We start from the raw sequence: 24540 nt of genomic DNA on the forward strand, positions 1-24540 counted from the left end.
CTACAAACTATAACTCACGGGTCTAAACTCAGAAGATTTTGAGTCAATACACTGTGGTGGGGCAAAGAAATCTTATTTTGATTAAGCAACTTCAGTGACGCTATATTAGTCTTTGGTGCTTGGCTTTCAGTTCAGTCTTAGAGATCATCAAGCCAAATTCTTACCCATTGTGTGACTACCTTATATGATAACTCCAAGATGCAATCATCCTAACCTTACCTAAGCCTTTTTATAAACTACATTGTCTCAAGGCTAGGACTGGTGGTGGTGGTAGGGAGATAGATTGGAAAGGCAGGAGGTTGTGATGGCACGTGGAGATTGAAAATGAAGAAACCAGTGAGAAGACTGTCACAAGGAGACAGTCGAGGATGATAAAGATGAAAACTAAGTCACTGTACTAGAGAAAACAATCAGTTGGTAAAGATATTTAGAACTGGAATTGAAAAAAAAATTATAAAGAAGACGGAAGAATCAAGAGGAAAGGCTTAGTAGCTGACAGCAATGCTGTTAACTAAGATGAGGGTTTAAGAAGAAAAGGATCACATTTCATGGGAATGATACCTAGTTCCAGTTTGAGCATGCTGTTTGTAGTGACTGACTTGTGAGCTTTGAAGAGCTATCAGTGTGGAAGTTACAGCTTTAGGAAACATCTGTTTATAGAAGCTGAAAATAAGAGACATGGAAATAAACACAGTCAGCGAGGACATTCTTACAGGTGGATGAGAGCAAAGCGTAACAGTCTGGTGTAACACCAATACTAAGAAATGAGAGAGGGAGAGAATATGTCAGGGAAGATGTAGCATCAGCCAGAAGGAAGGAATTGTATCAGAAGGCAAAGGAAAGTGTTAATCGAATGACCCACCATAGTCTCCTCTAACAATATCAGTTCTATTTTATTTTTAAAAATTCTTACCCAAATAGCTTGCACAAAGCTTCAAGCTTCAGATCCACAGGTATCTCTTCTGACATTAGATAATTATATGTTTCTTTTCCTTCTTTCTTTCTTTCGAATAAGGGACATTATACTTTTTTTTTTTTTTTTTTTTTTTAAATGAAGTTTTGCTCTTGTTGCCCAGGCTGGAGTGCAATGCCAGGATCTCGGCTCACTGCAACCTCTGTGTCTTGGATTCAAGCAATTCTCCTGCCTCAGCCTCCTGAGTAGCTGGGATTATAGGCGTGAGCCACCACGCCCAGCTAATTATTTAATTTTTAGCAGAGACGGGTTGGCCAGGCTAGTCTTGAACTCCTGACCTCAGGTGATCCTCGGCCTCCCAGAGTTTTGGGATTACAGGTGTGAGCCACTGCACTCGGCCTAGGGATGTTATACTATCTAACATGAAACAAGGTCTACCAAATCTCAGAATCTTGGAATAATGGTAAACTTATAATGATATAAATTTAAATTTGCAGTGATAACTACCCCTACTATGTGCACTGTTGTACAAATATGTCTAGTTATTGCTCCTAGGTTCCTTATTTCCTTCTAATCCCTGGGCATTTTTTCCATTAATCATTTTAGTTTTTATCCCTGTTTCATTCTTGCTGTAATGGTAAGTTACTGAAAATGTATGTAGAGGTTACCTAGGAGTCTAAAGTGCATATATTTTATAGTTTTATTATGACTTTAATCAATTTAGCATATGTTATTATATTTTAAATTAAATAGTCTTGATTATGTCAGTGAAATTCCTTCCTAACAGGCATATTGCAGTTTCTCTGGTTCTCGGAAAATGCGTGATACTATATTCTTGTCTAGAAATGCAGATGAGCCCTGGATTATATAACTGCGGTACATTTTCTAATAACATCTATTTAGGTAGCTATTCACTTTTCTTCCCTTTTATAATTGATTCATAAGTCTATGGTTCTCTTGTATAATCTATCTTTTCATAGCTTGAACTGACATTCATTGAAAAATACAAGGTTTTTTTTTTGTTTAAAAAGGGAAAGTGAGCTGCCAAAATTATACTGTCCACATTCATCCTATTCCTTCACAATGTGTTTCCTGTAAGTCTAATAGCAGAATGGATAATCTACTGATTTTCTGGACCCTTAAAAATGATATGACTGCTCATTCACAGCTGATTCTCGTGTTTAGTGTTTGGTTGTCAGTTTTGCACTATTAATATTCCTATAGTTACTAGTTCCTAGACTGCTGCATTTTTCAAACCCGGTTCCAAGTGTCTCTTCAGGAAGAGATGCCTGGTGTTCTGTAAGTTGGGTTGAACAGCACCTTCTTATTAAGTACCATAATTCCTGTGTATTTTGGATAAAGGAAGTTGCTATTTAGAATCTCTGAGAATAAGATGTATGTGCCTTCAGCTGCTGGTTAGTTCATTTCAGGTATACAATGAGAAGGAAGATGTAAGATAGATTGTACAGAACTGATCTGTTAAAACTAACATCGGCATACAGAACTGACAAGGGACTATTGTGGGCCTACCCTTTGATACGTGAGCAACAGATCTGCCCAGAGCACAAGGTGTTGACTGGTGACTAACAGCATCATACTTGTTTTCCATCTATTTCACCAATAAGCCATCTTGCTGCCTTTCCTCCTTTCTTTACCTCTCTGGATTTGGAGCTCATGGATGTTGATCTGAGATCACAGGGTCATACAGAATCAGAATTCTTTCTGTAGTGTTCATATCCCTGATTCTCCTCTAATAGTTTCTCTTTACTTTGCTAAAGTTTTTATCACTTCCATAGTTTCATAATTCAGGAGAATCTGAAGTGTGTGTGTGTGTGTGTGTGTGTGATGTGAGACACTGAGGAAACTCATTTCTCTCTGTAGCACTTACTATAATTATAATCTATTTTGTGGTGGGGGTAGTTGGACTGTCTTTTCTACTTGACTAGAAGCACACTGATGATAGGGAGTTTTTCTCTTTTGCACACAAATGGGTCCTCAATACTGAGCATAATGCTCATATGGTTAATATAGCAATTTATAAATTAATATATTTTCTATACAATTAAAATATAGAATTCTTATTCTATAGAATGTGGATAAGTCATTTTCAACAAACTTTTGTGTTGCCTTTAGAAGTATGGAACTATTCTGTACTGTTTTAGATGGAAGTCTAAAGTCGGTTAACTACACCTGAATTTTAGTCAAGTTTCTGGAACCCAAAGAGGGCAAAACTAGATAAGCAGCTCAAAAACTTCCTTCTGCCTAAGGATGTGACATGTTTCACATTAGAAATACTCCTCATGCTGACTAGTCACTGGGGGCATTTTTTCATGATTGATTGACTAATCTAATTTTGAGTAATTCATTGAATTTGGGAAGCATGCATAGAGGAAAGGGTGAGGCAGTAACCAGTAAAGTCTCTCTTTAAAAAATGACATCTAACTATGAAGGTCAGATAGATGTACTTTTCTTAAGAAGACTGTTAATTGTAACTTGTTTTTTCAACTTTAGGATAGAAAAAATCAAAAATAGAAAAGATCCCAAATTTTCTTCAAGGAAAGCATATTCTAGAGTTGATTGATTTTTTTTGCCATTAACTTAGCATGATACAAAACATGGCATGATCGCTTTCTTCAATAAAAATATAGTGTTTATCCAAGATGTTAGGCAAGCTTTATTGGTAACTGCCTCAACAGGAAGCTGCCATATTCCTCTTTATGTCAGTATGAAAAAAAAAGAAAGAAACTAACATTTATTGAATACCTATAATGTGTCAGGTGCTATCCCAGAAATTTTATGTAATCTTCATAATAAATTATGAGGTAAATATCATTATCTCTATTTTTCAGAGGGGGCAGTATGAAGTTTAATTAGATATGTTAACTTTCTGGAACTGAGATAAAACTCTGTGGCTATTTATCTACTAGCTTATTTAGTTAATTTATGTATTTTATCTTTGCTACATCATGGGAGGCAACTTGGTTAATTACTCCTCTGAAAGAGGTCCTGAGTCTACTTAGTAGGAAACAGAATCATGATTAATTAACAATGGCTGCATGGGCAAGGTGGGGCTAGTGGTGGCATAAATATTTGATAGCTTTATCTTGACATAAAGCCATGCTTCCTCTTGGGAAATCTCATTGGTTCAAACCCTTCACTAAGATTTTCATTCTGGGCTGTGTGTCTTGAGAATTTCTGTTCAGAGATACTGATTGATCAGTTGTTGTTGTTGGGTTCCTAGAGTTTTCTAGCATAGAAAATGTTCTGAATGATTGACCATGGGACATTCCCAACTTCACTACAGAGTGGACTCATAGCTATTCACTGGTCATTGGACTGAGCCTATTCCCCACCCTTCAAGATTTATTACACAGCTTGTTTTAGATTCCCTTAATAGCATTCCTCCACAGAGCTGAAAATTCAGAGCTATGGTTTTTATTTTTTTATTGGTTATATTTTATAGGGGAATTTGAAATTGTGTGCAAAGATTTATTTTATAATTAAAACATAAAAAACGATTTAATAGTACTGCAGAGTACTAAAGGGAAATGTGATCACAGATGCACATTTCTAGGGAACAGTTTTGAAAATATGACTTCCGGTCATACTGCACATGAATAAGAGTGGAAAAACACAGCATGTGAATTTAAATAACAAAGTGTGCTGACTGGAATAATTCTCTCCCTTTCTGCTTTTCTTGTGTCCCTTTTCACTAGCTAATTTCTCCTTATTCTTTTATTTCCCAGATTCTCTTTGATGATTAAGACTTTTCTGATTACCTGAGCCTGATAGGTTCCTTTTATGTGGTCAAATGGCTCCCTGGGCTTATATCCGTCATAGCACTTGCACTCCTACTAACTGTGTGTTAGTATTGTCTGTTTGACATGGTAGATTGAGCAATTTGAGAGTAGGAGACTGTATCTTTGCTTATTGTTGTATTTCTAGTGCTAGTAATAGTACCTGTCATACAATAGGCAGTTAAATAAGGTGAATGAATGAATCATTAACAGAGAAGAGGGCAAGTAAGGAATAAGGAGACATGCACTTCATTTTCAGCTTGCACACAAATATTTCCTATTTATAGAAATATTTGTGTACAAGAGCCATTTTACTCTAATTATTTGTGTCTCAATTTTTTAATACATAACATTAAGAACGTTTTACTCATTAAGAGCCTTTTACTCTATTTGTGTCTCCATTTTTTCATACATAAATTGAAAATAATACAGACTTCTCATCTATAATTAGGGTTTTAATCTGGAGAAACCCTTGTAGAAGAATTCACAGGTGAGAAATTAAAGACCAATGACCTGAAAAAGGTCAGTGAAGCAATTTCTCAAAAGTAAATTTATAAAATGCTTAAAATTGTTTCTGTATTTTATTGAAATAAAACATGAAAATCATCATTTTAAAACCAATAGAGTATCAGTGGAATTTTACACACATAATAAGCGCTATAATTTGGGTTTTACTATTCATTTCTACTTACCTTTGCTAGCTTGCCAGACCCTTGTCAAGATCCCTATCCTGCAGTTTTAGTCAGACATAAAATTGCTTGTTTTGCAAATAAGATGCATACTAAAAAGCACTTTCCTCCTGTAGTTGGTCTTCCACCCAAATGTTCAAAAGCTTTCTGATTTTATGACTCAGAATTTTCTAACCACTCTCCAGGCTCCACTATATTCCTTCTGTGTTCCCAGATACTCTTGATTTTCTTTTCCATTGAGGCATACCAGGACAGTTCTAAGACCTGAAATTACATTACCTTTCCTAGGGCAGGTTGCAAAATTGTATGTATATTCTCCCATAGATTTTACCTCCTCTTTCTCTTCCCAGGCCTATTTGTTCCTAAATTTTAAGTATCATAATATTATGAGTATTCTCCAGTTGAGTTTTGGGCATACATTTAACTAACTCAAATGCTCATGTTTATTACAGAAAGAAAATATGGGAACAAAGGGCACACATCTAAGAAAAGTGTACAAGAGGAAAGATTAATGCTTCGTTCCACCCATTAAAGAGATTGAACATTGTTCACATGTCACAGCTATAGCATTTCGCTCTTGAACACCTACACCATTCATAGTACTTGGTCCACACTCTGGTGGTAGAAAGGTAATTGTTCCTTTAAAATAATGTATTGTTCAAATGCTCAGGCTCTGTGACTTTACTCTGCTAGACATTGTGTTGAACACTTTATATTAATTACCTCTTTAATATCTACAATGTTCTCATGAGATAGGGACCATTATTTCATCTATTTTCAGTTAAGGAGAGTATTTTCTATTGGAACTGAAGAGCATTTGAAAGGAACGATAGAAAGAGAAACCCATAGAGAAAAGCAGAAGAAATGTAAAGGAAACAGCCAAAATGCAAAAATCAGATATGCAGAGGGAAAACTCTGCAGCATAGTAATGTGTCACAAGAGACGTTACAATCTCTCTTACAAATCCCATTACAATGTCTTTGGAAATTATTGCTGATGGTTCAGATGGGAAATAAGCAAAAGCTTTCGGGGGACGATGATAATACCTATCTGTCTACATCTCAAGGATTAGTGTGAAGACCATATACAATAACTCCAACAGTGGCTAATATGAAGTGAGAGAAAGAGGAATTGGGGAAGTTATGTACATAAAACGGTGTGAGTCAACATCTGCTAAATTGCCTATCAGTTTTATTAGATTGTCTTATGTTATTCTGGGGAAAAGCCAGGCTATTTTCTCTTTCTAGCTTGTTTAGATACATACTGCCCAATGTAAATAGTATTATGTTGTCTTAAATTGTTTGTAAGTACAAGGCAGTACATAATGCTTTGAATTTTTCATCACTTCAATTAATGGATTTTTAAGAGGTGTCAAGATAGGAGGAATTTATCTGCTTCATATTACTCGTATAATATTATATCAATGCTTTATGAAGCATTTTCCAAGTAGGTTAGATCATGCAGTGGTTAGCAATGCATCATGATGCTTTATAGTCTAAGGGGGAAAATATGATCATTCATTTGGGGTAAGCTACACTGACCAAAAACTGAAGTCAATGAAACCATATTATTGTCTTCAGTCTGCCCTAACAGAGTGTTTTTTGACCACAATGGCATTAGTCAGATCACAAATTTATGATTGTGAAGAAGAACATGGTGTACACTTTTCAATGTGTGGTTTCTGGCAAGATGAAAACTGGTTTATGTTGTTTTGAGGGATCTGTTTTGATAAGTTCCACTAAAAGCGGAGCTTTCAATACTTTTTTTCCTCTTTGGCTAGTGGTGTTTACAAGTTTAAATATACTGTCTTTTTGACTCATCATGGAAGAAAAATATTATTATAAGTTAATGAACATTGAGAAATTGGAAGAGTAAGAAGGCATTTTAGAATTTATCATTGAGTAAACCTTGGCATCTTATTTTAAAAGAACCAAAACACAACATTGTTGTTTTTAGTATTAACTGAAACAACTTTATAAAGCTTATTGTTTGAAAAAAAAAAACAGTACACAAAATTTTTCATTGCATTTTAGAGATCCTGTTAGAATCCAGTGATTTTCATATTTCCTGCAGCATCATGTCAAGGAAAAAGGACTAGTTTTATGGAAAGATGGAACAGGGTCTGAGCCTTACTCTGCTGCTTACTGTGTCATCACAAGCACGGATATTTTCAACTTTCAAACTCAGTTTTCTGTAAAATGGAGATCATGATTTCAACCTATTTTAAAGTTTATTTTTATTTAAATTTTTATGGGTACTTAGTAGGGATTCCATCCTTTTTGAGGTGTCAGGAGGATTAGATGATAGAACACAAACTCCCTATTCTGATAGGTAACAGGTACTCAATACATGGGGATTTCTTTCCTTCCAGCCTGTATTCATTGCTTTAGCAAATATTCATTGAATATCTACTATGTCCTAGGAGCTTGGCCTAGGAAATATACAAAAAGTTTCTGTATTTTGGCTTATATCCTAGCTGAAAGAACAATATATGATCAGCAAAAATAAATTAATACACAAACAATATAAAATAGTATGAGGTTATATAGGAAGTAGAGAGAAGCAGCGGTAGAACTGGGTAAGAGGGAGGGTAGTCTGTAGTATTAACCCTTGCTCAGGGTGTATCTTGCTCAGCGTAGATATTTGAGCAAGGACATGAGGAAGGGAAGATTAATAGTCCTGTGGTTATCTGCAGTGAAGCCTTGCAGGCAGAGAACTGCTAGGGAAATTATCCTCGTATAAGAGCTTTGTGACCTTTTAATGGAAGAACAAAAGGACCAATGTGTTAGGAGGAAGAACCAGATGAAGTGAAGGGAAGAGTAAGCCAGACACATAAAAAAGGGCCAGGTCATACAGAACAGGAATTTGTAAGGACTTTGGCTTTTACTTTGAATGAAACGGGAAACCATTGTAGATTCTAATACAATGCAGTAACATGACCCGGTTTATTTTCTAACAGGATGTCTCTGCCTAGAGTGTTGAGGAGAGGCTGTAAGTAGGGGCAAGGGTAGAATCAAGGAGAAAAGTTAGGAGGTTATTTCAGTAGAAAGATGATTAATGATGATTGTCAGGCACTTCTACTGGAGGTAGTGAGAAGTGGTGGAATTTGGGATATGGAGGATGAGCCAATGGGATTTCTTTGCTGACTAAAGGATATGGAAGAAGTCAGCAGATTGACTCCAGAGTTCTTTGTCTTAGCTACTGAAAGAATGGGTTTACCATCAGGTGAAATGTAATAGTAAGGATAAAGCCGCCTGGGAGACCAAGAAGGTAAAGACCTAGATTTCAGTGACGGAAGTACAGAATTTATCTATTAGATATTCAAATAAATATATCAAGTAGGCAGTAGAATTTTTAAGTCTGGAGATTAGGTAAGAGATCTGGACAAGATATTTAACATCAGAAATCTTTACTGTATAGGTGATATTTAATGACCTGGATGAAATTGGGTATGATGACTAATGAAGCCAGTGTAGACAGAAAAGAGTATCAAGACTGAGCTCTGGAGCACTTCAACACAATAGCCTTAGTTTTATTTAAAACACATAGGTGTAAAAATATCATTGGCAATAGATGCTAGATCCTTTTTGGGAAGGTTTATTTTTATTTTTTTTTATTTTTGCCAGTGATGAATATATCAAAAGTGTATAATGAAGTGATCAGTGAAACTAGAAACCCTTTTTATCAGGGACAATGATAAGATTAAAAAAAATGTTAGATGCCATTTAGTATTGTCATGGCTTATGGTTTTCTGGGATTTCCAAGTCACCATTAATTTCCAAGTCACCTATAATTTATTCATTTAGAATCAGAAGGGATAAGAAGCTAATATAAGGGAAGTCAAAATAGATGTTTATAACAGTGTTTAGTTCAACAAAAATTGTCTACTGTGTGCCATGGATTGGCCTAGATAGTCATTGACTTAAAGGCTCTTACTTTCAAATGTAGATGACATTTAATAAACACAGGTTAAAACTTTCCCCAAATTTTCTTTGTTCATTCTTAAATCAATTCATCTATCTCTCTAGTAATTTCTCGCTTTTTAAAAAAGCTTTATTAACAGTAGAGTGATAATAGTATTCTTGAACAGTTAATGGGTACTAAACTATTTGTATGTTACATGATTGCTCTAATAATCTTATGAACTAGTTACTACCGTTATCTCAATTTTATGGAAAAGACAGCTGAAACTCACAGATAAAAATTTATGTGCTTTAAGTCACACAATGAGTCATTGGTGGAGTGTGAATTTGAACATGGGTATGTCTGACACTAAAACCTTTTGATTTAAACCACTACACTCTTAGAAGAAAATAAAGATGAATTGTTGCAGATGTGTATTGTATGCAGCCCAAATTCTCAGCTGTACTTTGTTACACTACATTTGTCATAAATTCAACTTCCTTAGATTGTACTGGTGACTGGGTAATGTAGTGTACTTATCTAGGAAAACCTAAAAAGTGCTTAGAGACCTGGGAATTCTATTGTGAAAGAAGGCAGTCGCTTTCTTTTGCAGCCGATCACCATTATGATGTTTGGTATTTAGGAAAGGCTAGCTCCTATAATACAGGCTTTGATGGAAAAGCGACCGTGAAATAGTGTTACACTTGCTCTGAAGGTTATATTGGAAAAAGTATTTGGAGACACACACATTCCTTAAATATGACATGTATCATTCCTTATGGTTTTTCTTTCTGCCTGAACATTCATTCCTGTATTACCTGGTTAACTTCTTATTTTCACATACATGACTTCCCTTTCCACCCAGAAGCTACCTCTGAACTTCTAAGACCTGGTTAATTTTCCCTCATCAGTGTTTACTCCCATCCTAGCACTTTGTTTCCTTCCTTCATTCATTTCCGCATTTCTTCCCATCTCTTTTATTCCTTCACTATACAAACATTAAATTGGTACCTACGCTGTGGCAGGGATACTTAATGTATTGAAATTGCCTCTTTATTTGCATATGTCTCTGCCTAGGCTCTGGGATACTTGAGAGTAGGAACTGGGGCTCAATCACCACTGTGCCCAGTGCTATGTTTGGCACCTAGATGAAGCTCAAATATTTGCTAATGAATAATTTCATCCTTTATGCCACCACTACATTTGGCATTTGGTTCAATTATTGTATGTATTGTATGTATAATCTTAATGCAGTTATTTAAGTAAGGTTAGTACCTTCCATTTATATTTGTATCATCAGAACTTAGCACAGTGTTAAAAACAGAGTAAAAAACTGATAAAATGTTTTTTGCTGAATGAATTAATAAATGATAGGAGAGCCAGATGTATAGTATATGTTCCTGTTCAGATTACTTTCTAATCTACAAACCAAGAAGCTAGAGAGCAGCATTCTGAAAGTTTATTCCAGTTTCAATATTAACAAGAACTATTTATTACAATTGTAATAATAAATTAAACTTATTTCTCATAAGAAATAAGTTTAAGGGCCAGGCGCAGTGGCTCACACCTGTAATCCTAGCACTTTGGGAGGCCAAGGCGGGTGGATCACAAGGTCAAGAGATCGAGACCATCTTGGCCAACATGGTGAAACCCCGTCTCTACTAAAAATACAAAAAAATTAGCTGAGTGTGGTGGTGCGTGCCTGTAGTCCCAGCTACTAGGGAGGCTGAGGCAGGAGAATTGCTTGAACCCAGGAGGCAGAGGTTGCAGTGAGCTGAGGTCACGCCACTGCACTCCAGCCTGGCTCCTGGTGATGGAGTGAGACTCTGTCTCAAAAAAAAAAAAAAAAAAAAAAAAAAAAAGAAATAGGTTTAAATAACCTCATAAGAAATTTCCCCTAAAGATTTGGAAACAAATAATATTTAATACATGGCAAAATTTTTACCTCCTTTCCTCATCTAAGTTTAATTATAGTAGTCAAATAGCCAGCACATTATAAGCACATTTGGAATAAAAAATATCAGAGCAGCCTGGAGATAATTAACATGTGACCAGCTTGAAGCTGGAATTTTTTCCCTTCTATAATTTCCTGAAAATATGGGGCTCTAAAATGTGATTGTGGAGAGAGGCAGGTGGTATACCATAAAAACCCCAGAATCATAGCACCCGGGATTACTTTTCCACCGGTTTTGTGATTTTGTCCATTTATAATAGAATGTTCCTGAGTTTTGTTTAATTCAACTGTAGAATAATAATATCTACCTTATAGGACTCAAAAGGATAATGCTTAAGATAGTTATAATAATTAGAAATAAAGAGTAATCCTCCCCATGTTTTTATTTAACGTGCTTATTTATTAAAAGGTTAAAGAAAAGTGCCAGGAAAAGTAGAACAAACTGAGGACCACAAATGAAATGCACGTTGGTAAAAAGAGAGCAATTCAGACGCTGGAGTTATAAAACCTGCCAGTGGCTACACCTCTTGGAGCTCATCCTCTGCTCCCTCCTTGATTCCCACCAACATCTCTTTGTTTAACTCTGAGGCTTTCTTTCCCCTTAAGTGAAGAGACAAAGGTTCCGACTTCCAAAGCAATTAGGTAACTCAGGGAACCAAAGGAACTTCCTAGAGAATGTCCTTATTGACATTAAGCTGTTGATATGTATTGCCTTGGAAGAAATAAAATGGAATCAAATGGAAGCATTTTATAGCTCTGCACTTACATAAGATACATTTCTTTATGATTGAAAAGCAGGAGATAATGCTAACCTCCTGTCCTAAGGCTTCCCACCTAGTTACTTCTTGAAAGACACAACAGTTTTGCTCTTTCCTTGTACTTGGTTTATTGGAAGGTTGGCAGCATCTGGTAAACTCCACCTGGAAGTGTTTCTGTGGCTTTGGACTGGGGACCTAAAGATCTGTAGAGCTCTTACTACTTATATCCCATTCTAAATTCTTTGATGAAAAACAAATCAAAGATTCCTTCTAGGACACTTTTTGCAGATACGTGGCAGGGAGTGGTGTTCCAGAAAAAGCGTCTTAGCAAAGGCTTTTTAGATAATTCTCTGAGTGTCTAGCCCAAATTGTTGCCTTTTACTACTTTTACTCCTTTGTCTCTCAAACCAGACCACATTTTCCTCAGAGAACTAATGACCTCTTTCTACTGATTTTAATTCCTAATCAAATCTTTGTTGCTTTTGATTCACACTACGTTATCCTTTCCCAAACCACTGGCAGATTCACATTGATTTTTTGCAAAATTTTCTTACTGTGGTTTTCTCTTATCCTCTTTTTATATTTCTCAATTTAGTCTTATATTTTGAAATCTCATCTTTTAGTGTTAAATATTTAAATAGCTCAAATAGGTTATGAATTGTTTAAATTATAAAATTTTTAAATATGCAGAGAACAAATATAAAAGGTATGGAGCAAATAAAAAGTCTGTATTAAAAATGTTAATATTTTGTCATATATGTTTCAGATAATACACACAGACACTAAAGCTATAACTAAAACCTCTTTTGTAACTGCCATCTAACTCCCTTTCTTTTCCCACCAGATGCTGCTGCTATTCTGAAATCTGTATCCTTCCATTTCATGTTTTTATACATTATCTACTCTTTACATTGTGACTATGTAAATAATATTTATAAAATGGCCCATCATGATTGCATTTGATTTTTCTTTCTTTTTTTCTTTTTCTTTTTTTTTTTTTTGAGATGGAGTCTTGCTGTGTCGCCCAGGCTAGAGTGCAGATGCATGATCTCCACTCACTGCAACCTCTGCCTCCTGGGTTTGAGTGATTCTCCTCCCTCAGCCTTCCAAGTAGTTGGGATTACAGGCGCGCACCACCATGCCCAGCTAATTATTGTATTTTTAGTAGAGACAGGGTTTTGCCATGTTGGCCAAGCTTGTCTTGAACTTTTGACCTCAGGTGATCCACCTGACTTAGCCTCCTAAAGTGCTGGAATTATAGGCATAAGCCAATGCGCCCAGTGCGTTTTCTTTCATATTCAATTCTTGAATATTCCTGGACATAATTACCTTGCTTAAAACTAATCTCTCCACTGGAATGTAAACATTATAAGAGCAGATACTTTTATCGGTTTTGTTCATAGAAATATTTACAGCATTTAGAACATTGCTTGAGATGGGGTTCACGACACTCTACTCCAAAATATGGCACTTTGGCATATTGAATATTTTAAGCTGAAGGAATTTGAGAAACAGCAACTGCAGAAAGACTTTCTGTCTTTTTCCCACCCTTCACCCCTGAAGCAGGTCATAAGACCCTCATGTGAGAGGTGCCTTTTAAAACCTGAAGGATGAGTTTGCGTCCTTTGTAGGGACATGGATGAACCTGGAAACCATCATTCTCAGCAAACTGACACAAGAACACAAAATCAAACATCGCATGTTCTCACTCATAGACGGGTGTTGAACAATGGGAACACATGGACACAGGGAGGGGAGCACTATACACTGGGGTCTGTTGGGGAGGAGTTGGGGGGGACAGTGTGGGGTGGGGAGTTGGGGAGGGATAACATGGGGAGAAATGCCAGATATAGGTGAAGGGGAGGAAGGCAGCAAATCACACTGCCACGTATGCACCTATGCAACAATCTTGTATGTTTTTCACATGTACCCCAAAACCTAAAATGCAATAAAAAAAAAAAACCTGAAGGAAAAGAGCATCCTTACGTCAGAGGAATCTGAAAGAACAGGTTTTGCTAAGTTTACCTGTGTTTACTCATGCCCTTTGTCCTGTCTCCTTTCTCTACAACTCTTCATTTTACATCAAACGTAGCATACAAACAGCCAGATTTAACTGCTTCTTCAGGTCACTTCCTTATGAAGACTCCAGTGTCACATAAAACTTACGTCAAATATATGTGTATGCTTGTATTTTGTTAATCTCTCTTTAGTTACAGGGGCCCCAGCCAATGAACCTAAGATGGGTAGAAGGAAAAGATATTTTTCCTCCCCTGCACCTGGAACACTGCTAGATATACGTGTATTGAATAAAGGACTAGATGACTGAATGAATGAATGTTTTGAAATTTCCCTTAAGATAAACTTTAAAATATTTACCGTAGTTTACAAGGCTCTCCAAAAGGTGACCTTTGTTTAGCTTTCTTGCCTCATTTCTCCCTTACACTCTCAGTTTCGTTTCGGTTTCTGTGTTCTCTGTCCACAACACTCTTCTCTTTCATTTTAGTTCGGCCAGTTCCCATCATTGCTCCAATTTTTGCATGCTCACAATTCATTGAAGAGGCAATGTAAATATCACCTAAGTTAGCTTTTACAGTTATGGGATCTCCCACCATTGTGGTCTTCTCTGTTGTCAATACTCAATATCTTATTATTACTTGTCAATATTTGGAAAAAGAATCTCCATGAGGGCAGAGATCCTCTTTACCCTAATCACTGCTAGTGTAGGTACTCGGTAATTATAAGACAAAGAAAAACTGCTTGCTGTCCTCAATGAAAATAAGTAGAATTGGGGACGTGTTCTCCCCTCATTCTCCATTTATATCTCATTTCTTTCATGTCTTCTCGGTTTTTATACCAGATTCTCTTTATCTCTCTTCCTAATTCCTGGTTACTGGTTCCTAAGAATTTATGACTGCTGTTGAGAATATGGCTGGCTTAAACATAATTTTAATAACTTTATTGATGAAAATACATTCTATCATTCAACAATCTGCATACATGTTTACTCACATACACTCACGTGTATTTCTGTGTAAAAAGAACTGCTATCCTACCACTTGTAAACATCTTAATGTTAAGCAGCCTTCATTTAGGATGTTTTCCTATGAAAAAAATATATTCACATACAAAAAATATATGGCTAAATATATAGGTAGACATCGATGTCAGTTGATTGCTAATTTAAGTTGTTTTTTGAACAGTTGCTTAATTCCAGGTGGGCTCAGATCTCTTAGCCATGCTAATACTCTTATAGGATTATGTTGGAATAAAATGAGATAACATTTCCAAGATGCTGCAAACAGTTGCTGTCACATAGAAAGCATTATATATGTACTGGTTATTATCACAGCGAAGGCACTGACCCAAAGGTGACTTGAGCTGTCACATTATAGGCTGCAGTAAGATAACTATAAGTCAAGTGTATAGAAGAAAGGCTTGCAGTATTTCCTAAAGCTAGCCCCAAGCCTTTCTGTGGCAGGCTTTGGAACAGCTGAAGCCATCAGAACATTCTTCTAACTAGCAATTCCAAGTGATATGTTACTTTGAATCAGAGTCACTGAGGTGAGTTTGCACACAGCTATAGGCTCTTTAGAAAAGTGCTGTAGATTCCAGTTAGAGGTTAAACTTCACATGATATCAATGCAGACTTTTCTAGGTTTGGGATTTGTTCTCCACCCAGACCTCCCGCACACATAAACCCACTCACATGTATTCACCTAGCCAGAGAATCATTTCATTCTTCTGTGTGAAAACCTCCACTGACCCCACACTGTCTATAGGATAAATTCTGAACTCATTAGTTAAACACTTTCCTCACAGGCTGGCCTTAATACCTACTTTAATCTTCATTTGTAACACTCTCCATCATTTTACTGGAGGTTGACACGTACTTACTGAAAGCTTACTCTATGTCAGGCATTGTATTAGGTGCTGAGATTACAAATATGTTTAAAAGACAGCTCTGTCCATGAGAAACTAACATTTCCGTAGGAGCAGCAGATATGTATACAGGTCTTTAAAACCTAGTTTGAAAAATGATTTAAAGAGGGAAGCAGAATTTGTTTTGGAAATACAGAAAAGGAAACTTTGTAGTCTATCAAAGCAGGCTTCATAGAGAAGGTAACACCTGAGCAGAGTAAGGGAGGGTAAGTGGGAGTTACTCAAGTAAAGAAAGAGGGGTAAGCACATTCCAGGCAGAGAAGACAATATATATATGTACATACAGGGAGGCATAAAACAGCATCATGTGTGGATGAGAATTATGAGCAGTCTTTGACAATAGAATGTAAAATGAAAGATGGAAGGTTGTGGTGATTGAAACTAGAAAGATCATAGGCCTGTGGAAAAGACAGGACATTTTGTATGTCATGTTGAAAAGCTTGGAGTATATTATACAGAGATATAAAACCAGTGGTAAGTTTTGAGTGATGGAGTTCAGAACACACTACCCCAAAATATGGCACCTTGGCATTTGAGAAAACAGTAGAAACTCTTACCTTTCCCTCACTGTCTCCCCTGAAAGCAGGTCATAAAACTCTCATTTGACAGGTGCTCTCTCTGTCCCCAGAGGAAGTGAACATCTGTATATCTCTAAAAACGCAAGGTCACTGACAGCGATCTAAACAAACAGGATAGCTGAGTTCTCCCCAGCTAACTATCCTTAGATCATGTTTTTTCATCTAATCATACTTCTTTATGACTTACTACTTCTCTATCAAACCTAGCATAAAAATGCACAAGTTTTCCTATTTCTTTGTGTTTTCCTTTCCCTATGTAAAACTTACATTAAATAAACATATATGCTTTTCTCTTGTTAGTTTGTGTCTTGTTACAAGGACTTCAGCCACAAGCCTAAGCTGGGAAGAAAAGATAATTACTTTCTCCTATATGAGCGAGGAAATAAAAAAGACACATCTGTATTTAGGGTACATTATTAAATAGCAAGATCATCTTCTCCCCTTAGCACCTTCTTCAAATAATGTGATGACACCATTTCTTGTATGCTTTGAAAAAAGTTTCAGCTTGCTGTCTCCTTTAGTGTTTTAAAGAAGTGTTATACAAAGCATTGTTTGCAAAATGTAGGGGGACAATGGAGTCCACTTTAATTGGAAATTCGTGTGAGCTATGATCCAAGTCATTGGTTCTTTCCAATTAAAAAAATTTGTTAAGAGTACTTTGCTTGGAAAATTTTAAATATTTATGTCTGCAACAATTGTCTCAAAATAATAAACTGTGTAATTCTTGTCATAAAAAAAATCTGAATTCTGTCTAAAAAATAGCAAGATGAAAAGTGGATTTAGAGGCATGTGGCATAAATCTAGGGGCAAGGGAATAAATTGGGAAGTTACTGCAATATTTAAATATGAGATGATGAGAACCTAATTGAGTGAAGAGTTATACTAGGAGAGGAGGAAAAGTGGTTAGGAAGATTTGGCAATTTAAAGCATTAGGGTTAATAAGAGACTGGATTTGGGTGGCCATATCCACCCAGAGAATGGAAAAGCAGGTTTATTGTTAATTGGGGCACAATGGTGAAATGATGAGGTTTGGATATACTGGACTGAAATAAGTGAGGACTAACCAAGTGGAGATGTCTTGCGAGTAGTTAGATTCGTGATCCTCAAACTGAGGAAAAGAATACAGGCTGGGCTGTACAACTGGGAATCCACAGCATGCAGGTAATAATTAAAACCATCAAAGTAGATGACATCACTTGGAGAGACTGTGTAAAGGGAAAAGCGCAATGAGCTAGTGATGGAAGCCTGGGAAGCATCCGTTTTTAATGATCTGGACTAAGTGGAAGAGGCAACAGCAGCAACAACGAAACACCCAGAAGTGGTGATTACGAGATAAGAGGAACCGTGTTGTATGGCTAGCGAAGGAGAAGACTTGAGGAGACTGTTGAGCATCAAGCTCATTACATCGTGCAGAAATGTTTGTAAAGTAAGGACTGACAAGGGGCTATTAGTTTGGCCATGTGGCGGCCACAGATACCTTTCGCTAAAATATTTCTGATAGCATGGTAAGGGTGGGAGGCAAATTGCTTTGATAAATCAAGAGTGAGGAAGATAAAAGAAAGATTTATTACTCAAGAAAGTCGATTGGAAAGAGGGATGAGATGGAATTAACAGTGCAAAGATTTAGATTTGTGTTTACGCTATAGATAGGACATCTTTGAGATAACACAGAGTGTATAAAGATGTGTGCACCTTTTATATGAGGCAGACCAATAGCCTATTAGCCATTCCTCAGTCTTCCTAGCTTATGATGTTAATAATTCTGAAAGAGCTATTTCCTCTTTCAAGTACCTTCTTAACTTTTTTTTTTTTTTTTTTGTAAAGCAAGCTTCAACTCTTGTTTCAAGATTAAACTTTCCCAGATTCTCCAGGGTTAGTTTTGCCCCCCACCCTTCCATAACAGTTTGTTCATTCCTCACCTACAGCACCAAGAACACTGTTGCTACCTGGTTCCATGCTTTTCTTCTGCAAGATTATACATTTCTTAGGAACTTAGACTATATCTTTGTATTCCTAATCCAAATTACACTTTCTGGCACAAACTAAGGTCTAAATTTATTAATCAGCCCTTGAAAATCTCAAAGGCATTTCTGATATTTTCTGTAATTAAACAATTGATCTTTATGAAATAATCTGTCTTTCTAGTCTTCAAAAGAGAAAGTTTGGCATCTTCCTTAGCACCTTCATCATCCAGTTTATCTGCATGTCATGGTGATTTTACGCCAAAGTATATCTCAAATCTTCCAATGAACTATTTAGTTAAAGACACTAAGAATTCTTGTCTGCAGCTCTCCAAGTTGTCTTCTTGTTTCCACTTTCTATCCTTTCCCAAATTATTTTTTGTTAACAGTAACCAGAATATTTTAAAAATATACTTATAATCATGTATTTTTTCTTATTAAAATCCTGCAGTTATTTCTCATTGTCTATATAATAAAACACTCAAATCGTGAACATGTTCTCCTAGCTGCGTAGGTTCTTGCCCCTGCTACATTTTTTACCGCTTCTGACAACATTTTCCTACCTGCTTACTTATATAGAGACATTCACATGTGCTGTTTCCTCAGACAGAAATCTCTTCTTAGTCATTATCGGCTAAATATTTATATTTATCATTTAGGTCTCAGCTAATTTTCACTTCTTTAGAGAGAAATTTTATGGCCACAAATGTAAATTATGACCTCTCTAATATTTCCATTTTATCGTTCCTATTCTTTGACTTGATACGCAATTTGTCAGTGAGGTACACAAATAGCTCATTAGCAAACAAATAGCTGGCCAGCCACGTGCATGTGTTGTTTTATGTCTCATTCCCCACAAGATGGTGAGATGTATAAGGACTAGGATGTAGGGAACAACTGACACAGGAACCGTTGCCATTTTTTCACCTCATTTTCTCTAGAACCTAACATTATAATGGAAAAAGTAATAATAAAATATTTATCTGTTGAAATAATGAAAGAACAGATTGTGTTCATTCTCAATAGCATAGACTTGCAAAGCATGGTGCAAAAAGTTACATCTGTATATTCATTCTCAAGGTGTTTAGCCATGCAAGTTAGTCCATGATACAAGACAACTTTTCATTTTCATAATAATCCACTTGGAAATTAGAAAAATAGGTAAAGAAATAGAATAAGGAAAAGATCAGCAATACTGCTCTCCTTACCCTCCTTCAAGAAAACCAATCATAGTATTTTTTTTTCTTTTTGACATTTTTACTGTGTGTGTGCACATAGGCACAGTATAGTTCATCTATTCAACAAAATTTATTGAAGGCTTTGTGTTTAGCACTGAGTCAGCTCTGGGGAAAACAGGATGAATAAGAGCATCAGAAAGCTCGTAGTCTAATGGCAAAAATAGGATTCAAATGCTATCACAAGGCAATTTGGTGTTTTATTAAATCAGATTTTTTTTAAGAAAAGGAAAAGTCTTCTGTATACATATCAATCATTATAAAAAAAAAAGTGAGCTGTCTTGAAAGATCCAGGATCATGGAATTTTTTATAACCAGGCTTTTGAAATAAGTGAATACAATTACTATGAATAAAATCATTTGTCTTGGGAGAGATGGAATCTAACACTGATGACCTTATGAGCTAGCCTCTAGAAGTTTTGTGCTAAATCCATCTAAATTCTAAAACCACTAGACAACCTGACATACCACATGATGGGCCCTCTGCCTGCAAGCTTTCCTCCTCTTTCTCTTGCAGACTCAGCTCATGGGTGCTCTCCTCATGCTCCTGCGTCTATAAATCTATGTCCTTTTATTATATTATCATATTTTAACTTATTGCCTTCTTTATTAATCTGTAAACTTGATTAAGATAGAGGTAGTATTTTGATTTCTATATTTTTATTTTAGTGGTAGGCAAATAAGCATGAGTGAATTTAATACATATTTATTGAAGAAAAATTTGAAGACAGTATGAAAAGTATCATATTCTGTTTTTATATTGTAAAAATTAGAAAGGACTATGAAATATAGACTGGAAACACAATGGCATATTCTTTAACATCTTTTGGCACACAGAACCAAAACAAAACAAAAAAATCAAGTCTTGCCCTGTGCCAACAATACTTGAAAATTTATTAGTTGGAGCCTCCTGATTTCAATTAATAAAAACAATGAAGAGAAGCAAAGAACTTTAGGTGACATTTTGCCCAATTGGGTGCTACATTTTTTGTTCTTGGACATGTCATGACATACTTTCATCACTTCCTGGCTAAAATTTCTTTCTCTTCCCCGAAAATGACACACCTAACTGGGACCCTACTGAGGAACCTCTGAGAATGTCCTGGGGATGAAGGAAGAATGCCCAGTAGACAAGCTAGGAATTCTGTTCTAATTTTGGAATGAGGATGGGCATACAGGCAGATCTCTCCTGGAGATCTGAAGATTTTAATAAGTAGCTCAGACTTTGAGAAGGCTTGTGTTCACAAAGAAATTCTTTGTTTCATAAATAAGACTTCCCAAGATAAGTAACACGTGGAGATGTGACCCCCTCTCCCATGCCTGTGTCTTCTTTCAGTTAATTTATACGTGTGAGATTGTGATAGATTACCTGTGAGATCATCAGTGGGCCAAGACCCCAGCTGGCATGCCTTGCAGGTGTACTCATCAAAGACATACTCATTCTCCTTACAAGGTGTACAGGTCCAACAACAGCTGACTTCTCCCTTTCGGATCACCTAAGACAAATATTTGAAATTTAGATTAATTTTTTTGCATAGATAAAAATCCAACAATTCCATATTCCAATATGCTGTTTCGCAAAGCAGAAAGGGCTTTTGCTTATATTATTTTAAATTCTATCAGATAAGCAGTATAATTTTTAGTATTCTTAATTTTTAATTAAACTGAGGCTGAGTTTAAACAATGAGTCCAACATCATAAAGTTAGTTGGTGGCAGGGTAAGGAATTAAATTAAATGCAGGTCTTTGGATAATTAGCCTTGGATACCTGTATTTAATTAAGTAGCTATGCTTATGCTCATATGTACATACACATAACTGAATTTGCCCCAGGATCTGCTCTGCTTCTCCTTTCCTCAAGTTAAGAACTTCTGCTCTCGGGATTTATCAAGGCTTCCTTCCCTCCATTAGTTGAATAATTGTGAGCAAAAAACACTGTATATTTCCTAATGTTCTAAAATCTATCCATGTTGATAAAAATAATTAGGAATTTGTATTGGGTAGAACAAGGCAAAAGATGAAGGTTTTTCTGGAGAATATCTCTTGATCTCTTTCTACCAAAAATCTGGTTCAACAGCTCAACCCATTCTTTCCTATTCCAGTAGCTTTCTTTTCTTTGAAGGTAGATGAGGTCATTGAGACTATTACATACCTCTTAATCTACCTGATATTTTTAGGGTGATGGAAAATAATTGAAGTAATTTAACAGTTGAAAGAGTCACAGACGTTATTCTTCCAAAATAGATGTACCTTTTCTCCCCTATCATTGGTGCATGAAAAGCCTCTGTGGAATAGACAGCATTCATTAAATGTTCTTTTAAATAATTAAAACTGTGATTAATACTCAGCAATAATCAGACATAGTAATGATTACACTTTATATTCCTAGTCTTAGATACTGACTCTAGTAATGTCCTTGATAATGACATCAGCTAGATACATATAGCCAAATATAACTGTAAGCTGACAACTGTTTTTTTTTTTTTACATTTTGTAGTATTTCTTGTACTGACTCTTAAAACTACAACAATACAAGTAGGGAATAAGGGCCTGAAATATCTTTTCCCTAAAGTAACTAAATAAGTGAGGCAAAATTGCTCCTTGGACCTGATTAAAGTATTCTTCATAATAATTTCAACTATTTCCAGGCTCTTTAGTACACATCACACACTGTTATCCCATTAAAACACTAGAATGGCTCTGTATGAAGTAGCTGGTTTATTTTATTCATTTTCTTGGGGGAGAAAACTAAGGTATAGCTAACTCATATAGCATGTTAGGGTAAATGAGGGATCAAACAAAATGTGTTGGACTTCGAAGGCTCATGCTTGTAAATACTGAGTCTTATTGGAAGATAGACTGTGTGATATTTTGAAAGAGGCAGGGGAAAGAGTGCTGGCTTGGGAATCAAGTGACAGCAGGTTCTAGTCCTACTTGTAGCCACTAAGTAGTTGTGTAGCCTTGAACAGTCCTCCAGCTGATGCTCAGTTTCTTTTAATTGGACCTATTGCTTTTACCATAATAATATCTACTTACAGGATTTTCTTAGGATTATATAAAACATCACAGTGACTTATGAAGTGTAGAACACTGTAATAATGTTACCTATTTCCTTAATAATATGCACATATGCCCATAGATAGAAATGAAGAATTTCATTTTCAAGGTCTACCACACTTGGCAAAACTATCCTTGAACAATTATTAGATTTTGTAATGCAAACAGGCATATTGCAAAGCTGAAGAAGTCTCTTTCAGACTTAGAAGGAATTGGCAAATAAAAGCAGCTGCATTTCCCTCCACTAGAAATATTTTGACTTCTTGTGGTTCAGTTTTCATTGGTTTGTGAATTTCAGGTTTTTTTTTTTTTTTTTTTTTTGAGACGGAGTTTCGCTCTCGTTACCCAGGCTGGAGTGCAATGGCGCGATCTCGGCTCACCGCAACCTCCGCCTCCTGGGTTCAGGCAATTCTCCTGCCTCAGCCTCCTGAGTAGCTGGGATTACAGGCACGTGCCACCGTGCCCAGCTAATTTTTTTTTGTATTTTTAGTAGAGACGGGGTTTCACCATGTTATCCAGGATGGTCTTAATATCTTGACCTCGTGATCCACCCGCCTCGGCCTCCCAAAGTGCTGGGATTACAGGCGTGAGCCACCGCGCCCGGCGAATTTCAGGTTTTTATTAAAATAAGTTCATGCCCTTTTCCAAGAAAAATTCCAATATTACAATCTCTTTTTGAATCAATAGTGACAACTTAATATGGCTTCCTCTGATTATTTAGAACTTATCTGTTTCATGTTTTCACATTTTATGCTTTGTTTCACATTTCTTTTGAACAGAAGGTAGTGACAATTCTCTTTCATGTCAATTTAACATCTTGGAAGTCGTGGTGCTTTCTTTTTTATTTAATTTTTTGAGACAGAATCTTGCTTTGTTGCCCAGACTGGAGTCCAGTGGCACCATCTTGGCTCACTGAAGCCTTGACTTCCCCAGCTCAAGAGAATCTCACACCTCAATTTCCTAAGTAGCTGGGACTACAGACGTGTGCCACCATGCCCAGTTATTTTTGTTTCTTGTTTGTTTTTTTTTTGTAGAGATGGGCTCTCACTAAGTTGCCTAGGTTGATATTGAACTCCTCCTGAGCTCAAGAGATTCTCCCACCTGAGCCTCCCAAAATGCTGGGATTATACTCATGAGCCACTGCACCCAGCCAGCAGTGCTTTCTTTATGAATAACAATATATAATGTATCTGAACCTTTACTAGACTAAATCCTTTCATGGAAACTAACTTTACAAACTCTGAACAGTGCCATGAGATGTTGATATTATGAATGAAATTGCTTAGTTACAACCTTAAACCATATTAAGAAAATCTTGTAAATTATATATTTAACAGAGTGAAAATGATATCGGATTAGGACAATGGAGTTTGGGATTTTTAAAAAAGGACTAAACAAATATTATTACAAAATAACCAGAATTAAAAATATGATAATAGGGAATGAAATTCTTCTGTTACATAAATTATTCCCTGTAGAACAGGGTAGAAAAGTATATATAAAGAAATCTCTCAAATCAGTCATTCAGCATTTGGAAGTCACATTTCAAAAGGTATTGCTGTGAAGGATCAAAAACGAACAAAAATTATATGGTAATTTGCACTGTGTAATCTTTCTACAGGAAGCACTGGAAATTATGAATATTGATATTCTGGGTGGGTGTATAAATAATTGTACATGAATTTAAACCTCTCACATAAAGAGTTTAACTGCAAGATAATTGGCCAAGATGCAAACCTCTTCTGCCTTGATACAAC

General features: G+C 36.1%; 1 protein-coding gene across 5 annotated transcripts in view; it reads right to left on the reverse strand.

The window, feature by feature from the left end:
* Window positions 1-24540, reverse strand: part of GRM5 (glutamate metabotropic receptor 5) — a 551045-nt gene that overhangs the window by 69111 nt on the left and 457394 nt on the right. For all 5 annotated transcript variants that reach the window (XM_012444850.3, XM_012444849.3, XM_012444851.3 and 2 more), the window contains exon 7: window positions 21097-21223. In XM_012444850.3, the coding sequence (XP_012300273.2) occupies window positions 21097-21223 (127 nt within the window). The remainder of the gene's footprint in view (window positions 1-21096; window positions 21224-24540) is intronic.

This window comes from Aotus nancymaae, unplaced genomic scaffold (assembly GCF_030222135.1).
Source record: "Aotus nancymaae isolate 86718 unplaced genomic scaffold, 86718_ANA_hifiasm-v0.15.2.pri h1tg000059l, whole genome shotgun sequence".
Lineage (NCBI taxonomy): Eukaryota > Metazoa > Chordata > Mammalia > Primates > Aotidae > Aotus > Aotus nancymaae.